Source organism: Poeciliopsis prolifica, unplaced genomic scaffold (genome assembly GCF_027474105.1).
Source record: "Poeciliopsis prolifica strain line A6 unplaced genomic scaffold, Auburn_PproV2 SCAFFOLD022, whole genome shotgun sequence".
Lineage (NCBI taxonomy): Eukaryota > Metazoa > Chordata > Actinopteri > Cyprinodontiformes > Poeciliidae > Poeciliopsis > Poeciliopsis prolifica.
The window spans coordinates 7840107-7855311 of record NW_026562397.1 but is presented as its reverse complement, the minus strand read 5'-3'; the positions used below and the strand labels follow the sequence as shown (position 1 = coordinate 7855311).

The 15205-nt window shown below is 42.0% G+C and overlaps 1 protein-coding gene across 1 annotated transcript in view; it reads right to left on the bottom strand.

The window, feature by feature from the left end:
- The window catches only part of LOC129369941 (protein jagged-1), a 51609-nt gene that overhangs the window by 18223 nt on the left and 18181 nt on the right, over nt 1–15205 (bottom strand). The window contains exon 3 of the mRNA XM_055045617.1: nt 1546–1603. Coding sequence (XP_054901592.1) covers nt 1546–1603 — 58 coding nt within the window. The remainder of the gene's footprint in view (nt 1–1545; nt 1604–15205) is intronic.

Below are 15205 nucleotides of genomic sequence, written 5' to 3'. Positions count from 1 at the left end.
AACACTAGTTACGGATCAACACCATGAAGAATTCCTCTGATGAGATATTTGAAAAGATGAAGCCATAACTTCAAAGTATCAGAAACATCCGTTTAGAGTCAAATAATACCATAAGGTACTAATAAGACTTGGTTTGATGTCACAACAGTAGCATACATTTCATGACGCTTGGACTTAAAGAGGACCAAAAAAAAAGGCCTGATCCGAAATAAAAAAGCTGCGAATAAAAGTTCAAACTTGATTTAAATGTCTGCTACGACCTTCCCTGCTCATACTGCACTAAATCTACGTCTTATCTGACATAACCTCTGTGAAAGTCATGCAGTCAGAGATGGGAGAACATCATATTGTTTCCGCCTGCGTATTTCAGAAGCTCCAGTTTGGTTCCTGTAATCCTCCCTGATTGGAAGCAGGACCCGATAACTCCGTTCAGACCGCTACCGTTTGGGCAGAGCTAAGCTGCCGGCCTACTCCGCAGCTTTAGCCACAATGTGAGAGGTAGTGAGAGGCTCAGGTGGAAATGGAAGATAATGCAAACAGATGTAAGCTTAGCGCCGGAGGGCCGAGAAGAAGACAGATGCAGGAGAGCCGGTGAGACACGGAGAACAAGTCTGGCACAGTTCCTAGTTTTTCATTATTCCAGTCTCCGCTCAGTCCGGACGGCAGTCGGCCCTCTTTCCCAGATGAGTGGGAAATGAGGACTGCGGCATGATAGGAATGGGGAAGACGCGGGAGCATCTGTCTGCTCATCTCTGTGCTTTGCTTTTTATAGCGGGCGGTTCACGGTTCCCGCTGAGGAGCTTTTCCACATCTCGAGGAGAGTTCGGAAAGAAAGGAGACGAGCAGGAAATTAAAGGGTGAGGGTAGAGTTGTGTGATCACAGACATTAAGACACAAAGAATGTTTTCACATTGTTTCTTCATGTCAAACCGCACAGTCTGGTAAACAAGCACTTGTGCTGTTTGCTCTAAGCTAAACTAAGGAGCTGCAGCTTTCTTGGACTCGAAGGAGGGAAAGTGATGAAGGTTTTAATGCTGTTTACATAAATTAAGAAACAGTGCAAAATCCTTAAAGATGCTGATTTTTAAAAAAAAGAACGCACATTCGGTTGTTAAAAGCGTTTTAGGACTGAGAAACTTGAAAACATTCATAAAACGACAAGATTTGGGTACAAACTGTGCCTTTTAATAAGGCCCTTTGGCCTCTTTGCGGATGCGGTTTGACACAAGTGATGCCAAATAGTAACCCTGATGCTAAGCACTCGAAAAGCTAATCAAGCCCACAAAAACCTAATCATGAAGGCATGTAGTTGTGCTGAGGCTTTGGACCACAAGTAATGTTCAAAACAGTACTGGTTTCACTTATTTCACACCAAATTACAACGAATGCCCCTTTGGCCTTTACAAGTCAAACAGGCAACAGGACGCCCCAATTCAGCTCCGATCAATTGGATTCAACAGAGATCAGTCTCAGGCATCGATCGGACGGTTCCCCCCGCATGCTGTCAAATTCAGAAGGTCGTTAAAAACAAGAGCTCATCCTTACCTGGTTCTGCTGTGTCGTTGTCGTGGTCCAGAGCCTCCAACACCAGAGAAAAAGATTTCTGGGAGAAGACAAACAAAAAAAAGAGAGACACGGTGTGTTTTAAGTGTCGTTTTGTCCTCTTGTTTTTGCAGTTTTGTCGCTTTTGTATCTGATGTACATTGAAGTCTTAAGCTCCATTCAAACTGCTGAGGTTTTTTTTTCTACTTTAGGGTTCTGGTCTAGTAAAAGTCTGCCGGTATAAAAGCAGGTGAAAACATTACATCAGGCGCAAACCTGTTGTACAAACAATGCACAAAACGGGACTGTGCAGCAGAATGAGGCGCGCTAAATTTAGGTTGTCTGCTGATCATCAAAAAGAGCAAAATGCTGGGAGGAGGAGGCTATGCAAATGTAACGATTTACCTCCCACAATGCGATTTACCAAACATGAACCAGAGTGCTGCATCTGTTTTAGACCTGCGCAGCTTAACGCAGCAGTTTAGAGCTTTATTTCGATTGATCGTTAAATGTTTTTACTGTTGTTTTGTACCCTAATTTAAATTAATTGTATTATTGTTACTGTTACTGCCACATGTCAAACATGCTGACTTTCAGCTTCGTTTTCTTTTACGGCCGCTCTCCGTGATGACACCCAGTGACTCGCGCAAAATCCTCATTTAAATGTGGAGCTCTGTAATCTGTTGAGCCGTCGATCTTTGTAGATTGCATGCCCACATATAACTTTTTCTTGTCTTTGCGCAACTCATTTGGAAATCTCTGTAGATCAGGCCTTGTCTCTTCAATGAGGCCACCATCACTCTGCAGTGGGAACAGACTACAGACCCGAACTGAAGCCTCCATATTGGGCCGAATGTCTACCTACAAAACATGACAGAAGCAGAAATTACCCTTTTTTTTATGTAGCTCGACTTTTACAGAAAATTACACACTAGCATTGCCGCAGAACGCTTTTAAAGTTTTGCATAGAGTCCCGGTTTGCTAGGTCTCTCAGCTGCTGTCTAACAACCTTCCTTCTGACTTGATCTTCCTCACCTTATGAAAACAAATTGGAGTTGGGTGACATTTGTCTTTTTTTTCCCAATATGCTAAGAACTGATGAAGTTTCAAAACTGTCACTTTTATCAGCTGCACTCTCAGCTTCGATGTTCTCACTTAATGTTTTCAGGCCTTTTCGCACATCGCTCAATGTTTAACATCAAGACAAACATAGCAATCACGAGTTAAGCAAGCCCGAAAACAGCTGAGAAGGAAATAGTTAAAAGTGTATTCATGGATTTGAGGCGATGAGGTTTTCAGCTTCCACGTTTCCATTGTGTGCCTGTAACATAACGACAAGCAGCAAACGTTATTCATGAAGCAAATCCTGACCTGCAGCATAAAAACGAGAAAAAAATACCCTTCTCAGTTTAACAGATTTTTTTCTTTTTTTTTTTTTTTTCCCATGTGCCTTCCTTTAATCCCAGGCTTCAATGCAGTGTGCAGGTCAAGCTGGATCGATATCAGGTTGTTGCATTTATAACTCCAGCAGTCCATTTCTCCTCCCCGTTCTCTGAACATTTCTATTAAAGGTAAGCATTTGCAGCAGAGATAAATTCAGCCGACGGGTTTGCCGTCGCCGAACGCCAGACGTCCTGAAACGATGACATTGAGCTCACTGAGATATCTCACTCCTGGGAGATAAGGGGGCGACTTTTTACTCGCGACTTCCTCCTTTCGGACGCATTCTTCCATCGTATATATCAGCGATGAATAATTCAGCCCAACACTTTCCACTACAACTCCGTCTCGCTCCCCATTTCTCGTTTTCCCTTCATCCACCCACCAGTCCCTCCCTCTGTGAATCACACCAGCGCCTGTCATGCAAATAGCTCCGGCATGTGCGTTGTGTTTAAGGTTCGTCTAAAAGGCTACACGGATGTGTAGTCACGTCTTTGTTTAGAGAGCGTTCAGCCCACAGGCATCGGGTGGAAGTGGGAGGAAGAAACCGCTCAGAAGGAGGTGACAGGTGCAGGAGCTACGGGAGATGTGAAGTGAGGTACAGATGGGGGAGGAAGAGGAGCGGCCATGAAGATAAAGGGGCTGGCATGAAAGTTCAAAAATGTTGGAGGGCTGAAAATTATATGGCAAAAGCTCTGAGTCAGGGCTTTGTTTCAAGTGGAATTTGCTGCAACAGATGAGGAGATGGGAGGAGAAGGTGAGCCGAGGGACGGGGAAGACAGAAGAAGGCCATAAAGGATCAGAGAAATATTGCAGTCGCAGAGTGACGATTTGTGGGACTCCTGCAGGCTAATCACAAAGACGGAAAACAAAGAACTTTGCAGATAAAACAAAAGGATTCGAGACAGTAGATTAGGGGGAATACGAACAGCAACAAAAAAAGAAAAAAAAACTGCTGAGGTGATCATAAAAATCATGGAAGGGAAAAGGAAGAACACCCACACACAGAGAAATCATGGAGATAATGAGCAGAACGGGGCGGCAAAGGGCTCAAAGCCAGTTCATTAAAACTGGCAGCGAGCGCAGATACCAGCTGGAGTCATTCCGCTTTGGCTTAAAACTCTGAACCGACCAAATTCATTATTTACATCCACGCTGCGGGATTAAACGGCTGACTATCAACACACTGATTCTGTTTGGAATACATTTAATTTGAGCTAAATACAACAGGGGATACAACGTTACATTATGAGCCAAAGTCCTGGAGACTCATGTTTCATTAGCTACATGGAGGCAAAGTAATTGCATGCAGTGCGTGTGGCCTTCATCCCAATGTTATCATCGCACAGTGGTGGCAGCATCATGCCATGGGGGTGCTCGACTCCAGCAGGATGGATTCCACGCACTTCTTGCGCAAGTTGCAAAAGTATTTACACTCACTGCCCCCCGTTTTTCTTTTCTTTTCGCCTTCTTCTCGTCATATTCTATTTACAGTTTGTCCAACTGTTTGTGACCTAATTTTGTTCCGCAGTGCATCTCAGATGCTATGTTCAAGGGCAACCGAGAAAATCTGAAATCACATTTAGTTCGTTATTAAAACTAGTTTAAAAAGTTTGACCCAGCAGGTCGCTGGCTTGGAGCATCCCCTCCTCCCTCATGATGGACGGTTCCTTAAGCTGTACCAGCAATTCTTCATGTTCTACGTAGCAGAAAGGAATAATAATTGGAGAAAAATTATGGTTTCAGAGAAGAACTGGAATCTATGGTGCACTGACTGCAGATTTAGACAATCTTTGATAAAAGAAAAAAAAAGAAAGAATATCAAGAAATGGCAGAAATTTGTTTGGGAAAATTGTTAGGTGAGGCTGCGGCTGTGACTGATGTGTGAATTTTCTTTTTTTCCGGGTATTCAGCTATCCGCTGTTTCTTCTCCCTCTTCTCAAAGTCTGACTCTAATAATATTGCTCCTCTATTATGTAGTTGGACTGATATCTGCCCGACTTGATTCTCCTGCAGCAGCAAATTGTGCAGTTTAGAGTTTTCCACAAGTCTCATTCGAGATTTAAAATGCCTCAAATCCTAATGATTCCATCCAGACCCAAAAGGCAGAATCAGAACCGGAGGCAGGAAGTGAAGGAGGAGTTAGAGATGAAAAAACTGATTGATATCAGCAGCCAATCATAGTGTCTCCCTGAAACCAGCCATGTTTTTCTGTCCTGCTACAGTACCTTACTAAAAATGATGGCTTAAATCATTTTTTCCCAAAAGTGATGGGCAATATGAGTTGTAGGTATTAGAAAGGAGGGGCTGTAATGTGAAATTGACTTTTCTAGCTTTACATCATGTTACATAATGTAATTCCTTCACCAAGAACATACCTGCAGTGTTGCTTTAGTTTTTTTCAGGCAAGTTTGAGGAATCCCTGCCTGCTACCTGCTGAATCAACGGTTAGCAAGCCCCCAGAGGAACCGTGAGTCTGCTGAGAACATCATGCAAACTTCTTCTCAGTCCAAAGCTGGGAACGGTTCTAAACGGCATCATGAGAAGCATTGTTGTGATGACGCGCTAAAGTAAGAGTATTAGAAAGCTTCTCATACAGACAAGGACCCAATTTCAATGTGTGAACTTGTGGAGTCATATTTATTTCATGTCATGTTTGATATTTAGAGAGTTTTTATTACAAGTGAATGTGACACCGTGTGTTGCTATAAAATGACATTATGTGTCTGGAAAATGCATAATTCTGCTTCTTACTGATTTATTTATTTATTTATTTATTTTAGAAAATCTGAGTAGACTTCTTAGATAGTTTTTTTTTTTTTTTTGCAATTGTTTAGAGTCCAATATTAACATCGGGTAATATATTTCATTCGATTGAGATAGTGGGATTACATAAGTGTTCACTTCTTCCTACTCTTTTACAAACAGAAATGTAGTAAACAATTTATTTTGTTCTTGGTGATGAATGCACATGTTTTTCTCTGTTCCACCGATTTCTTGTTGTTGTTTTTTAACTGCTATAAAACACATTCAATGAAATAAAATATAATCATTTCTTTAAGGTGTTTTCATATTTTCACTGTGAAGCACTTTAACCTGCACGATATAAAGAAAACATAACTTGTACTTTGCATCAAACTGGACTTTTCGGTGGGTGTCCCTGAGAAACAACGTGAGCTGAAGGGACGCCTTCCATCTTCTCACCTTTCAACAAACCCTCCACACGATGAATTAGGACACTTCTACCTCCCAGTGGTAGTGCACAACTAAATAAAGAGCTTAAACAAAGCAGCAGAGTCGAGTTAAATGCTCCGTTAGTGGAAACGCTGCAGGAGCTGATGGACAGTCAGGTCGGTCCTGCTAATATCCACAAATACAAAACTCTCGGGCGCCTCGGCCCTCTGGCAGACTCCCTAACTTTATCACCTCTTCAATCAAGCCTCCTCGCTCTGCCTTCCTTCCTCCCTCTGGAGGTGCCTCACCTTCGCTGCCTGCCAACTGTTATTAATGGCAGGTGAAGCCCTGAAGGAAGTCCAGCCTTTTCATCCCCGATGCTCTCTGTTATTTATCCTCCTCGGCGCACATATTCTCACTTCCTCTCAGAGCGTGCCACCAGGTGAAGCCGCGATACGGGAAGAGGGCGTGTGTGTGTGTGCGTGTGTGTGTGTGTGTGTACTCGGCTCTGTTTTGCAGATCGGGCTCCTGTCTGCAGGTCAGAAAGGATCTGAGTAACCATGGTTACCAAATTAAAAATCACAGCAACAACTGTGTCTGAAGAGAGTCGTCTGCAACGCCCTGGCAATTCCTGCGACTGCGTGCACACACAAACACAGACAATGGCGCGTTTGTGATGTCAGGAGATGCGAGGCGGTTTGAGGCAGAGTTACCTCACAGTCTGAGGAAACAACGAAAAAACATTACAACAACATCGTCAAGAGGCTGATCACAGCCAGAGATTAAAATATACATAGTGGACTTTGTTCCAACACAAACAACATAAAGTGTTTGGGGTTTTTTTTTCTCTGTGTGTGTGGAATGAAAGACCTAAGTGGTGACAACAAGGACTTGACCTAATGGAAAGGTTTTTGTGAGTTTTCTTCTGCTCTTACGTGTGGCGAAAGGAAAATTACCCCTTTCAAAACAGAGAAAGGAAACATAACAGCGAAGTAAAAGGTTTTTTTTCATCTAAACTTTTGCAGACGACAGCTGGAATTAGCTTTTCAGCAGAGAGACGAAACCCGGCAGGGCTTTTCTGTGGCGCAAAGTGTGGAAGTCGTCATTCTCACCATCAGTTTCACCTTCACAACAAATAGTAAAACAGTCAGTGCAGCTGCGGGGCCGGTTACCGGTGTCAAGCCGCACTGGGGTTTTATCCAGCTGACATGCTTCTCTGCACTGCCGGTCAGCTGGTTGAACGGCGGCACCACAGTGCCGTTTGGAGAAAAAGGCAACAGAGAAGGCATGGAAACTAAAACCATCACTTTTATGAAGATAATGCTGTTTTCTGACGACAGTTAGCAAACTGTAAAATACAAAGAAGAGGCCGGAAACCAAAGCAGAACGACAAAAATACTTTTTTATTCCTTGCACAAAGCTAAAAAATGTTTGCTGCTTGTTTATTTTTTGGTATCGTTAGGTCTATTAAAATTAAAATTAAAATTGTAAATAGATGTTGTAGCTTCCCTTGTTCATACTGCAGAAGTTCATTTTTAAATGAAAGCAAAAAGATCATGTTACAAGCATCAATGCTTGATTTTTACGTCGATCCTGTGATACCCTGAGTTATTTTTGCTGACAATGATCAAATAATGAGATCCATGTTGCCAGTTTAGGCTGAAAAAAAAAAGAAGAAGAAGAAGAAGGAAAAACAGACTTGGGCATGTTGTTGAGATCTGGACTGCTTTGCACAACATTTAGTGGGTTTTTAGAAAGTGTTCAGAGGAAAATTTCTTTCAAAATAGTTGTAATTGTGTGGCGGAAAAGCACAAAACTTTTAATAAAATGCCACGTTCTTGCTTATTTTATGAGCCAATTTATTTATTCCTGAAACGTCTACGCTGTCTGGCGTGACATCATCAATGATCAACAGCCTATGCTGCAGAGGAGAAATGCCAGGGCAACATCGTGATTTGAAGTCGAGTCCTTTTCCGTCCTGGCGGCGTCTGGTTCTGCTCAGAACACAATAAAGGACAAACAAAAACGCTGCGATTTGTCACAACTCTATAAATGCAGTCAATGTTTTTTTGTTTTGTTTTGTTTTTCTAAGAGTTGGGCGGGTTTTGTGTTGAGTTTTGGACTGGAAACTGTCAGTCAGATCTGGTAACCCTGAATGAGATTCTCAGACTGGCCTTTGCCTTTTGCGCCAGACTAAGACTGGATTGAGTCTGCAAGGAGAGGATCGAGCGTTTCTCCACTACACGTGTCGCAATCTGAGAGTTTTCCCACTTAACTCTGCAGAGGTGATATCGTGGGGGTTCGAGGATCCATGATGTGTGGCTCGCATCCAATTAAGCGGCTCGGTCATCAGAGGACTCTAAAGGAAAAACTGACCGTGCCACGTCAGGCTGGCAACACGTCAAATCATTTACCGTATCACTTTTGTCACGACACCTGCTGTGCACATGGAAACCTGCCACCGCTCTGGCTGCAACCAGGAAGGGTCTCACCAGGCACGTGACAATTCACATCCTACACAGAAAGAAAGGAAGTTGGCGCGCCGGCTCCCGGCCCTTGGACACAGAGAGCATGACACTCCGGCCGACTGGGAAAACGTTGGGAGGCTCTAAGACGTCAGGCTGAGGATCAAACGCGGAATAAATTTGTGACGTCGACGAAGAGAAACCTCAGAAATTAGCGGTGATGAAAGAGGAAGAGGAGAGAGAGAAGGGCGCGTAACTTCAGAGTGAACACAGACTCATTAAACTCAAGCCTTGGTGTGGTGAGCTCACAGTCACTGGCTAAAAACAGATTTGGGATTTTATATGAACTACGGTTTCCACAACACAAAAAAACTCGACACCAACAGTAGGAACACTTATGCTCAGCGCAATTTGCAAAACTGCAAACAAAACAAAAAAATTACTTGGCGGGCAGAAGCTCTTCCTAATATAAATAGTTTAGCATTTTAATGAGGGCAAATCTGAGTATTGTCTGTTTTCCTATTTTGTGAAATAACACTTCAGATGCATTAACAGTCTTTATTGAGCTTTGTAAGTTGGATTTAGTTGATTTGAAAAACAGATTGTTTGCAGTATAAACTAGTCCATGATCAATATTCTGTTTCCGAGCTACGTAAAAGTCCTGAACTGGGAATGTCACAAGTTTTCCAGGTTTTCAGAAGAAGAAATGCAACAAAAATGTCTAACCGTAGGTCTTAGTTGTTACTCTTATTTGCGTTACCAGTCTCCTGGGTGGCATGGAAAGTACAGTTACATACACAGCTTTCTTATTTTGCACGAGAAGTGGGACATGGAGGCCCCTCAAACTCTCTCACACACCTGAACTGCTCTGCAGAGAGACGGGAACCCAAACTCACAAACTGCAGCACTGATGATCTAAACTACACTTAAAGTCCCCCGAAAATGGCCAAAAATTAAACGTGAAGAAAATATTTACTGTAGAAATGAATGAAGGTTTCGCTCACCGCCATTCACAGATCCTAAGAAATCCAAGACAAGCGATGCAACAACAATGTAGAGCGTAGAGTTCATACGCTAAACACTCCAGCTGTTAAAACCAATCAAGTGGAATTAATATTAGCTCTTTATTTCATTCATAATGTTTGATTTTTGTCATTTTCTGCACGCCAGCTTTTCTTGTTGAGCATTGAAAATTTACAGCAGCGGATGTTTCGGGTCATCACGTTCACCAGCCAATGATATGCCTTGCAGACATTTGTGATTAATTATTTGTCACAGCAGCATCAGACGAGTCAAAAGTCAGCAGTAAAATATCCATTTGCCTCATTAAACTTTTACCTTACAGTTTTTCAGTGTTTTGTGCTGTAAAAAAATGCACCTGAAACTTGATTTTCACCAGATTGCTCTCGAATTTAGTGCAACGTCTTAACTTGCACTTAGATGTACCCCTTTGCAGTATTGAAGGCCGTCATAAAAACTTTGACTTCTGAAAGGTTCGTGGATCTGGGAGGAACGGGTTCTGCAGTGCTAGACTGAGCATTTTTCTACATGAAAAATGTGAGAACAATACTTGACACAGCTGACGAACTGCCCCACAGTGTGAAACAAGCTACTAGACATACCTCTATAGGCAGACAGGAAGTGGATTTTTGATTTCCTCCACCTCCAGTGCGTCCAAGGAGCCACAGATGAGCTTCTTCTACAACATTTCAACTTGAGTTCATGTGAGCGACTGAACCTCTTGAACAGATATAAATGCCTCATTTTGAATCACATTCACTCTGTGATTGGTCAAAGTGATCAAAGTTCAGCATATTAGTGTAAAAATCTTTCAAGTCTGGATACAAGCTTGGATACAAGCTCAAAAGTATGTTTGCTCAGGTTGTATGTTGTCAGCCATTTTTTAAAATGGCCGCAGTTTTTGACCCTTTTAGATCAATTATTGCCATAAAATGTTACTGATAATTATGACTTGGATGATCTTTATCACGTCACCTGCTTTCAACTATAGTCTTTCGCTTATACAACTTTTAAAGTGATAATATGTGGCAAGATGAACTGTAAGAGAGGTTGGAACTGATTAACCATCGTCTTCATAGTTGGGTTTAGCTTCCACTGGAGCTTTTTCTTTGTTTTGCAGCTCAGAGCTGGCAGAGCTAATTTTTGTATGTTTCGTGGATTAGCATTAGCTTCTGCTAATTTTAATATGTTTGGCAGTTTAGCAACAGTTGCTAATCTTTTACCCACTTTGTGGGCTAGTGTTAGCTTCTGCTAGTTTCTAATATGTTTGGCAGATTAGCAAGAGTTTCTAATTTTTACATGTTTAGTGGATTAGCATTAGCTTCTACTAATTTTTTATATGTTTGGTAGTTTAGCAACAGTTGCTAATCTTTTTACCCATTTCATGGGCTAGTGTTAGCTTCTGCTAAATTTTAATAGTTTAGCAGCTAAGTCATAGTTGCTCTTTTTTTTATGTGGTCAGCAGATTAGCAGTAGCCAAGCTGGGATTCTTGTTTACCATTGTTTAGTGAACCTAAGTTGGTCGTTAACTGCGACCCCCACTGTCAAGAACCATTGTTGACTTGAATTCTTTTTGTTACGACCATGGCAGCCATTTTGAAAAATGTCTACCAGAAAAAAAAGAAAAAGAAGGAGATCAGGGAAACGTATGTTTTCTACTGTTCAAACTATGTAAAAACATTTAAAAACTTAATTTTCCACGACAACTACAGTGGCCTTGAAATAGATCAAAACATTACCAGTAAATATGACGTTTATGGGTCCGATCACACAAGAGTTGACACCAAAAGTATTTGTGATAAAAATATCAAATTTACTACAAAAAAAAGTCTACCTTGAATTTTCTTAGAGACTAACTTTTTGTTTTTTAATTTTCAAAGAAACAAGCCCCCGCGAACATCTGTGCCAAGTCAGGTTCTCGTTCTTGTATCCAGGCTCTCACTGAAATATTCAATCATCCGCTGCTCTATATGCAGGTGCAGAGAGAACTAAAAGAGAGCAGCCGTCTCCCAACATACTAAAACAACACGAAAGCAGCAGAATGAGCGTGGACGGCAGCAGTCTACTCCCTTCAGCTGCAGGCCGTCTGGTCACGCTGATGCTTTCCCCTCACGCTCGCAAACAGACATCAATTATCGCACCGCAAATTCTGTTCTGCGAAGGTTTAGGGCTGTTTCTTTCCTCTTTGCATCCCCTCTTTTTTTCTCCACTCCGTCCTCCCGTGTAGGTGCCCTCTTTCACCGTCTGTCCCTCCCTCGCTCCCACTCAGACATGGGCAGGGTAGGATATCCCGACAAAGCCAGGCTGTACAAACAGAGCTCTACGACAGGAAGAACTCCCATCCATGAGAGAGGAATTTCCCCTTCGAGCTCACACACACACACACACACACACACACACACACACACACACACACGCTCACAGCAGCTCAGACCTGCACCGTAACCCTTTGTTTTTTCGCTTTCGTTTATAATCCGGAATGATTTGAGACAAAACATGTCATTCATCAATTTAGACAGCAAACAGGAATTTGTGGTGTTTTGCTTTATTCACTCAACAAAAGCTTGAATGTATTCGTCACCCAGTGAACACGGCTAACGCTGCTTTAGAGTCGATAATGAGTCGCTGGCGTTCGATCGCAGCAAAGTGTGGTTTGCTGTTACCGTTGACTTTTCTGTTTCCAGAGGCATTAATATGCAGATTTTCAAATGGCAAATTAGAAATGCACAGATCTGAACCGCAAATGGCTGAGGTGAAAAATAAAAGTGTGAACAAGCGAGACTCTGCCAACATATCTGAGGAGAAAAAAAGTGTTATTTGAATGAGAGGATTCTCCTAAAACTGGCACCGTAGTCAGATGTTGCTCTGTTTTTTCCCCCATTTACTTATGAGTAATATTTCTAAATTAGCATTATAATTTATTGATTTATTTCTTTTTTTTACTGTAATCTTGAATCTCTTCAGATGTTGCTAATTTTGACACATCACAGGAGGTCAGAAATAATGTGGATTCATTTGTGTTTTCTTTTCAAAATTGCCTCACTGGGATTCAACTTAGAATTTCCCGAAGTCAATTTTTGTCGGCAAACTAATTTAACAAATTTGTTGAACAAGACCTGCTGCGCCTGTAATTAACTTGAATTAATCAAGCTGCACCACCAACTAAAAACACTTCTTTTTTAATTCTTATTTTTCTGTTTGTTTAAATAAGCAACAGGCTAAATTGTTTTTCAGGAAAGATTCAGACGGGAAAATCATAAATCACCTTGACCCGTTGTGATTTTTTTGTTTTTGTTATTATTACATCTGTGGGAGAGCAGACCTTGAATCCCAAATACAACAAACGATTGATTTTTCTATTTTACAGTCAATCATGGCCGCTACTTTTCTTTCTCGACACCTAAATTGACACAAGTGATGAGGAAACATCTTCTTTTGCCTCTCGTAAAGACTGATGTGGACTGAATCCCTCATCCACGTACTCCAGTGTGGCATAACATTATGACCAGTTGCCTTTCCCTTGACTCCACTGGACCCACCAGTGTCTCCAAAGACATTAGCACCAGATCCTTCAAGTCCTGTGACATCACAAAGCGGAGCAAATGGATTAAAGTTTGCAATTTGTCATTTGAATTCAAAAGCCTTTGTGCACACATAACACAGACCTGCTTGTAGGAGAGTGACAGCTGAACAGGAGGTTAATTAGTTTGCTATACTGTGATACTTCAGCCGAGCGTGTTATTGTTCTGCTACGTTAAAAAGCTCAAATCAATCACAGAACCTCTCTCCAAATCATGCAAATGGTTGTCATGACTGCAGCTGCAACTGAGCCGGATTAGACGCTCGACACCTTACCTGTGCTGTCAACTGGCTGTTGGGGTAACCACAGAAACAATGCAATTACTATTCCTGCAGCAGGCTTGCTGCTACTCTGTAAAGTGTGTTTCCAAATATGCAAGCTATGATTAGACACCAAAACACGGCGTCTAATGTTCTGGTTTGTTTTCGTCAAGAATGAGAAAAAGTCGGTCAGGTTGGGTTCTAGCGAGAAGAGCACCGAGGAGCGAAATGTCGTCTGGTTTCTTGAGCTCCTTGAAAGCCCCACAGTCTAAGTGGGATTCTGTCAAATGTGTGTATTGTGCTGCTGAAAGGATTCTGTGGCCAAAACAATGAAGGAAAGCAATCAGAGCGCAAAGGAGCGGGAGACATTACGGTGGCTCAAATGTGAATTTTAAAACCTTCTACGGATATTAACCAGGGCTGTCCGTCTCCCTGTCTTCAGGTGAAACACACACACACACACCCACACACACACACACACACACACACACACACACACACACACACACACACACACGAACACAGAACTCGAGATGAGGAATTAGACCCCCAGTGTGCAGCCATCCACCCCGCCCCGCTCCCATGGCCCCGTCTCTGTAATTAGACGTCTCTGTTCTCACACTCCTGACATCCCCTCTGTTTTTCTTCCATTGTGGATATAATTAGCTGCAGACTTTATCTGCCCTTGTTTGCCATCATTCACTTTCCATCTGTCCAACAGCATTGAAGGAAAGTCAGTCATCTGGCTGCTTTCCCTAAAAACTCTCGACCCTCCCGCGGGGAACCGAAAGCTCTGCCTGTTCGCTGCAGAGGGACGCACAACGTTTTTCCTGCTGGGAGTCAAAAATGCAAACTCAGTGAAGGAAAGGAGGCATTTCTGGGCTCAGCCTGAGTCACATAACGAGAAACAGAGAGTTTTGTCTCCTTTAAGAGGGTCGTTTCAAGAAGAAAATGAGTTTCTCCGCACTTGAAAGCATCAATTTGATTTGTGTGCAAACTCAAAAAATTATTCCTTTCACAGTAATTTTTGAGTTTTTTACCTCTAAATATGGTGTTTTTGTTTTAAGTTCTACACTCGACATTGTCATTGATTATTTTTTTTCTCTCTCTACTTTAATTTGTTCAGAATTTGGTAGCGATATTATGATTTTTATTCAGGCGTGATGCATTTTCTGCACCACAGACATGCGAGTTCAACAGCCAGTTCCTGCTTTGTCGCTGCTTTTTGTCATGTCTCATCAAGAGTCTGTCAGTTTTTCAGTGTTTTCAGTGCAAATGCGTCTCGTGCTCGGATTGTTTTCCCCAGTCAAAACTCATAAAGTCTGCATTCCCGTTTTGATAGAATGAGCACAAAAGCAGATCTGCCTTTTCAGAAACCAACATCTTAAGCACCAATAAAATTCATTTCGGTCATAAGTTAAAAAAAAACAAAAAAACACACGGGCTGACGGTGAAGCAGTAAAACTATCTGTTAGAAGAGCTACAGGAAGATCGCCAAAAATTTACAATTACACATCTAAAGCTATAAACTTCACTGTTCCTATGTGAAGTCTGCTGTTTTCCCAGCATGCACCGGGTCAGTTTTGTCCAGTTTCGGTTATTTTGGACTAACATCCACAATCGTCCTCTCAGTTCTCTTTGCTGTGGTTGGAGCTTCCACACAAAGTACTTCATGCTCAGTCTCTTGTGAGGTAATAACACTAAATCAGGGATGATTTAGTGTA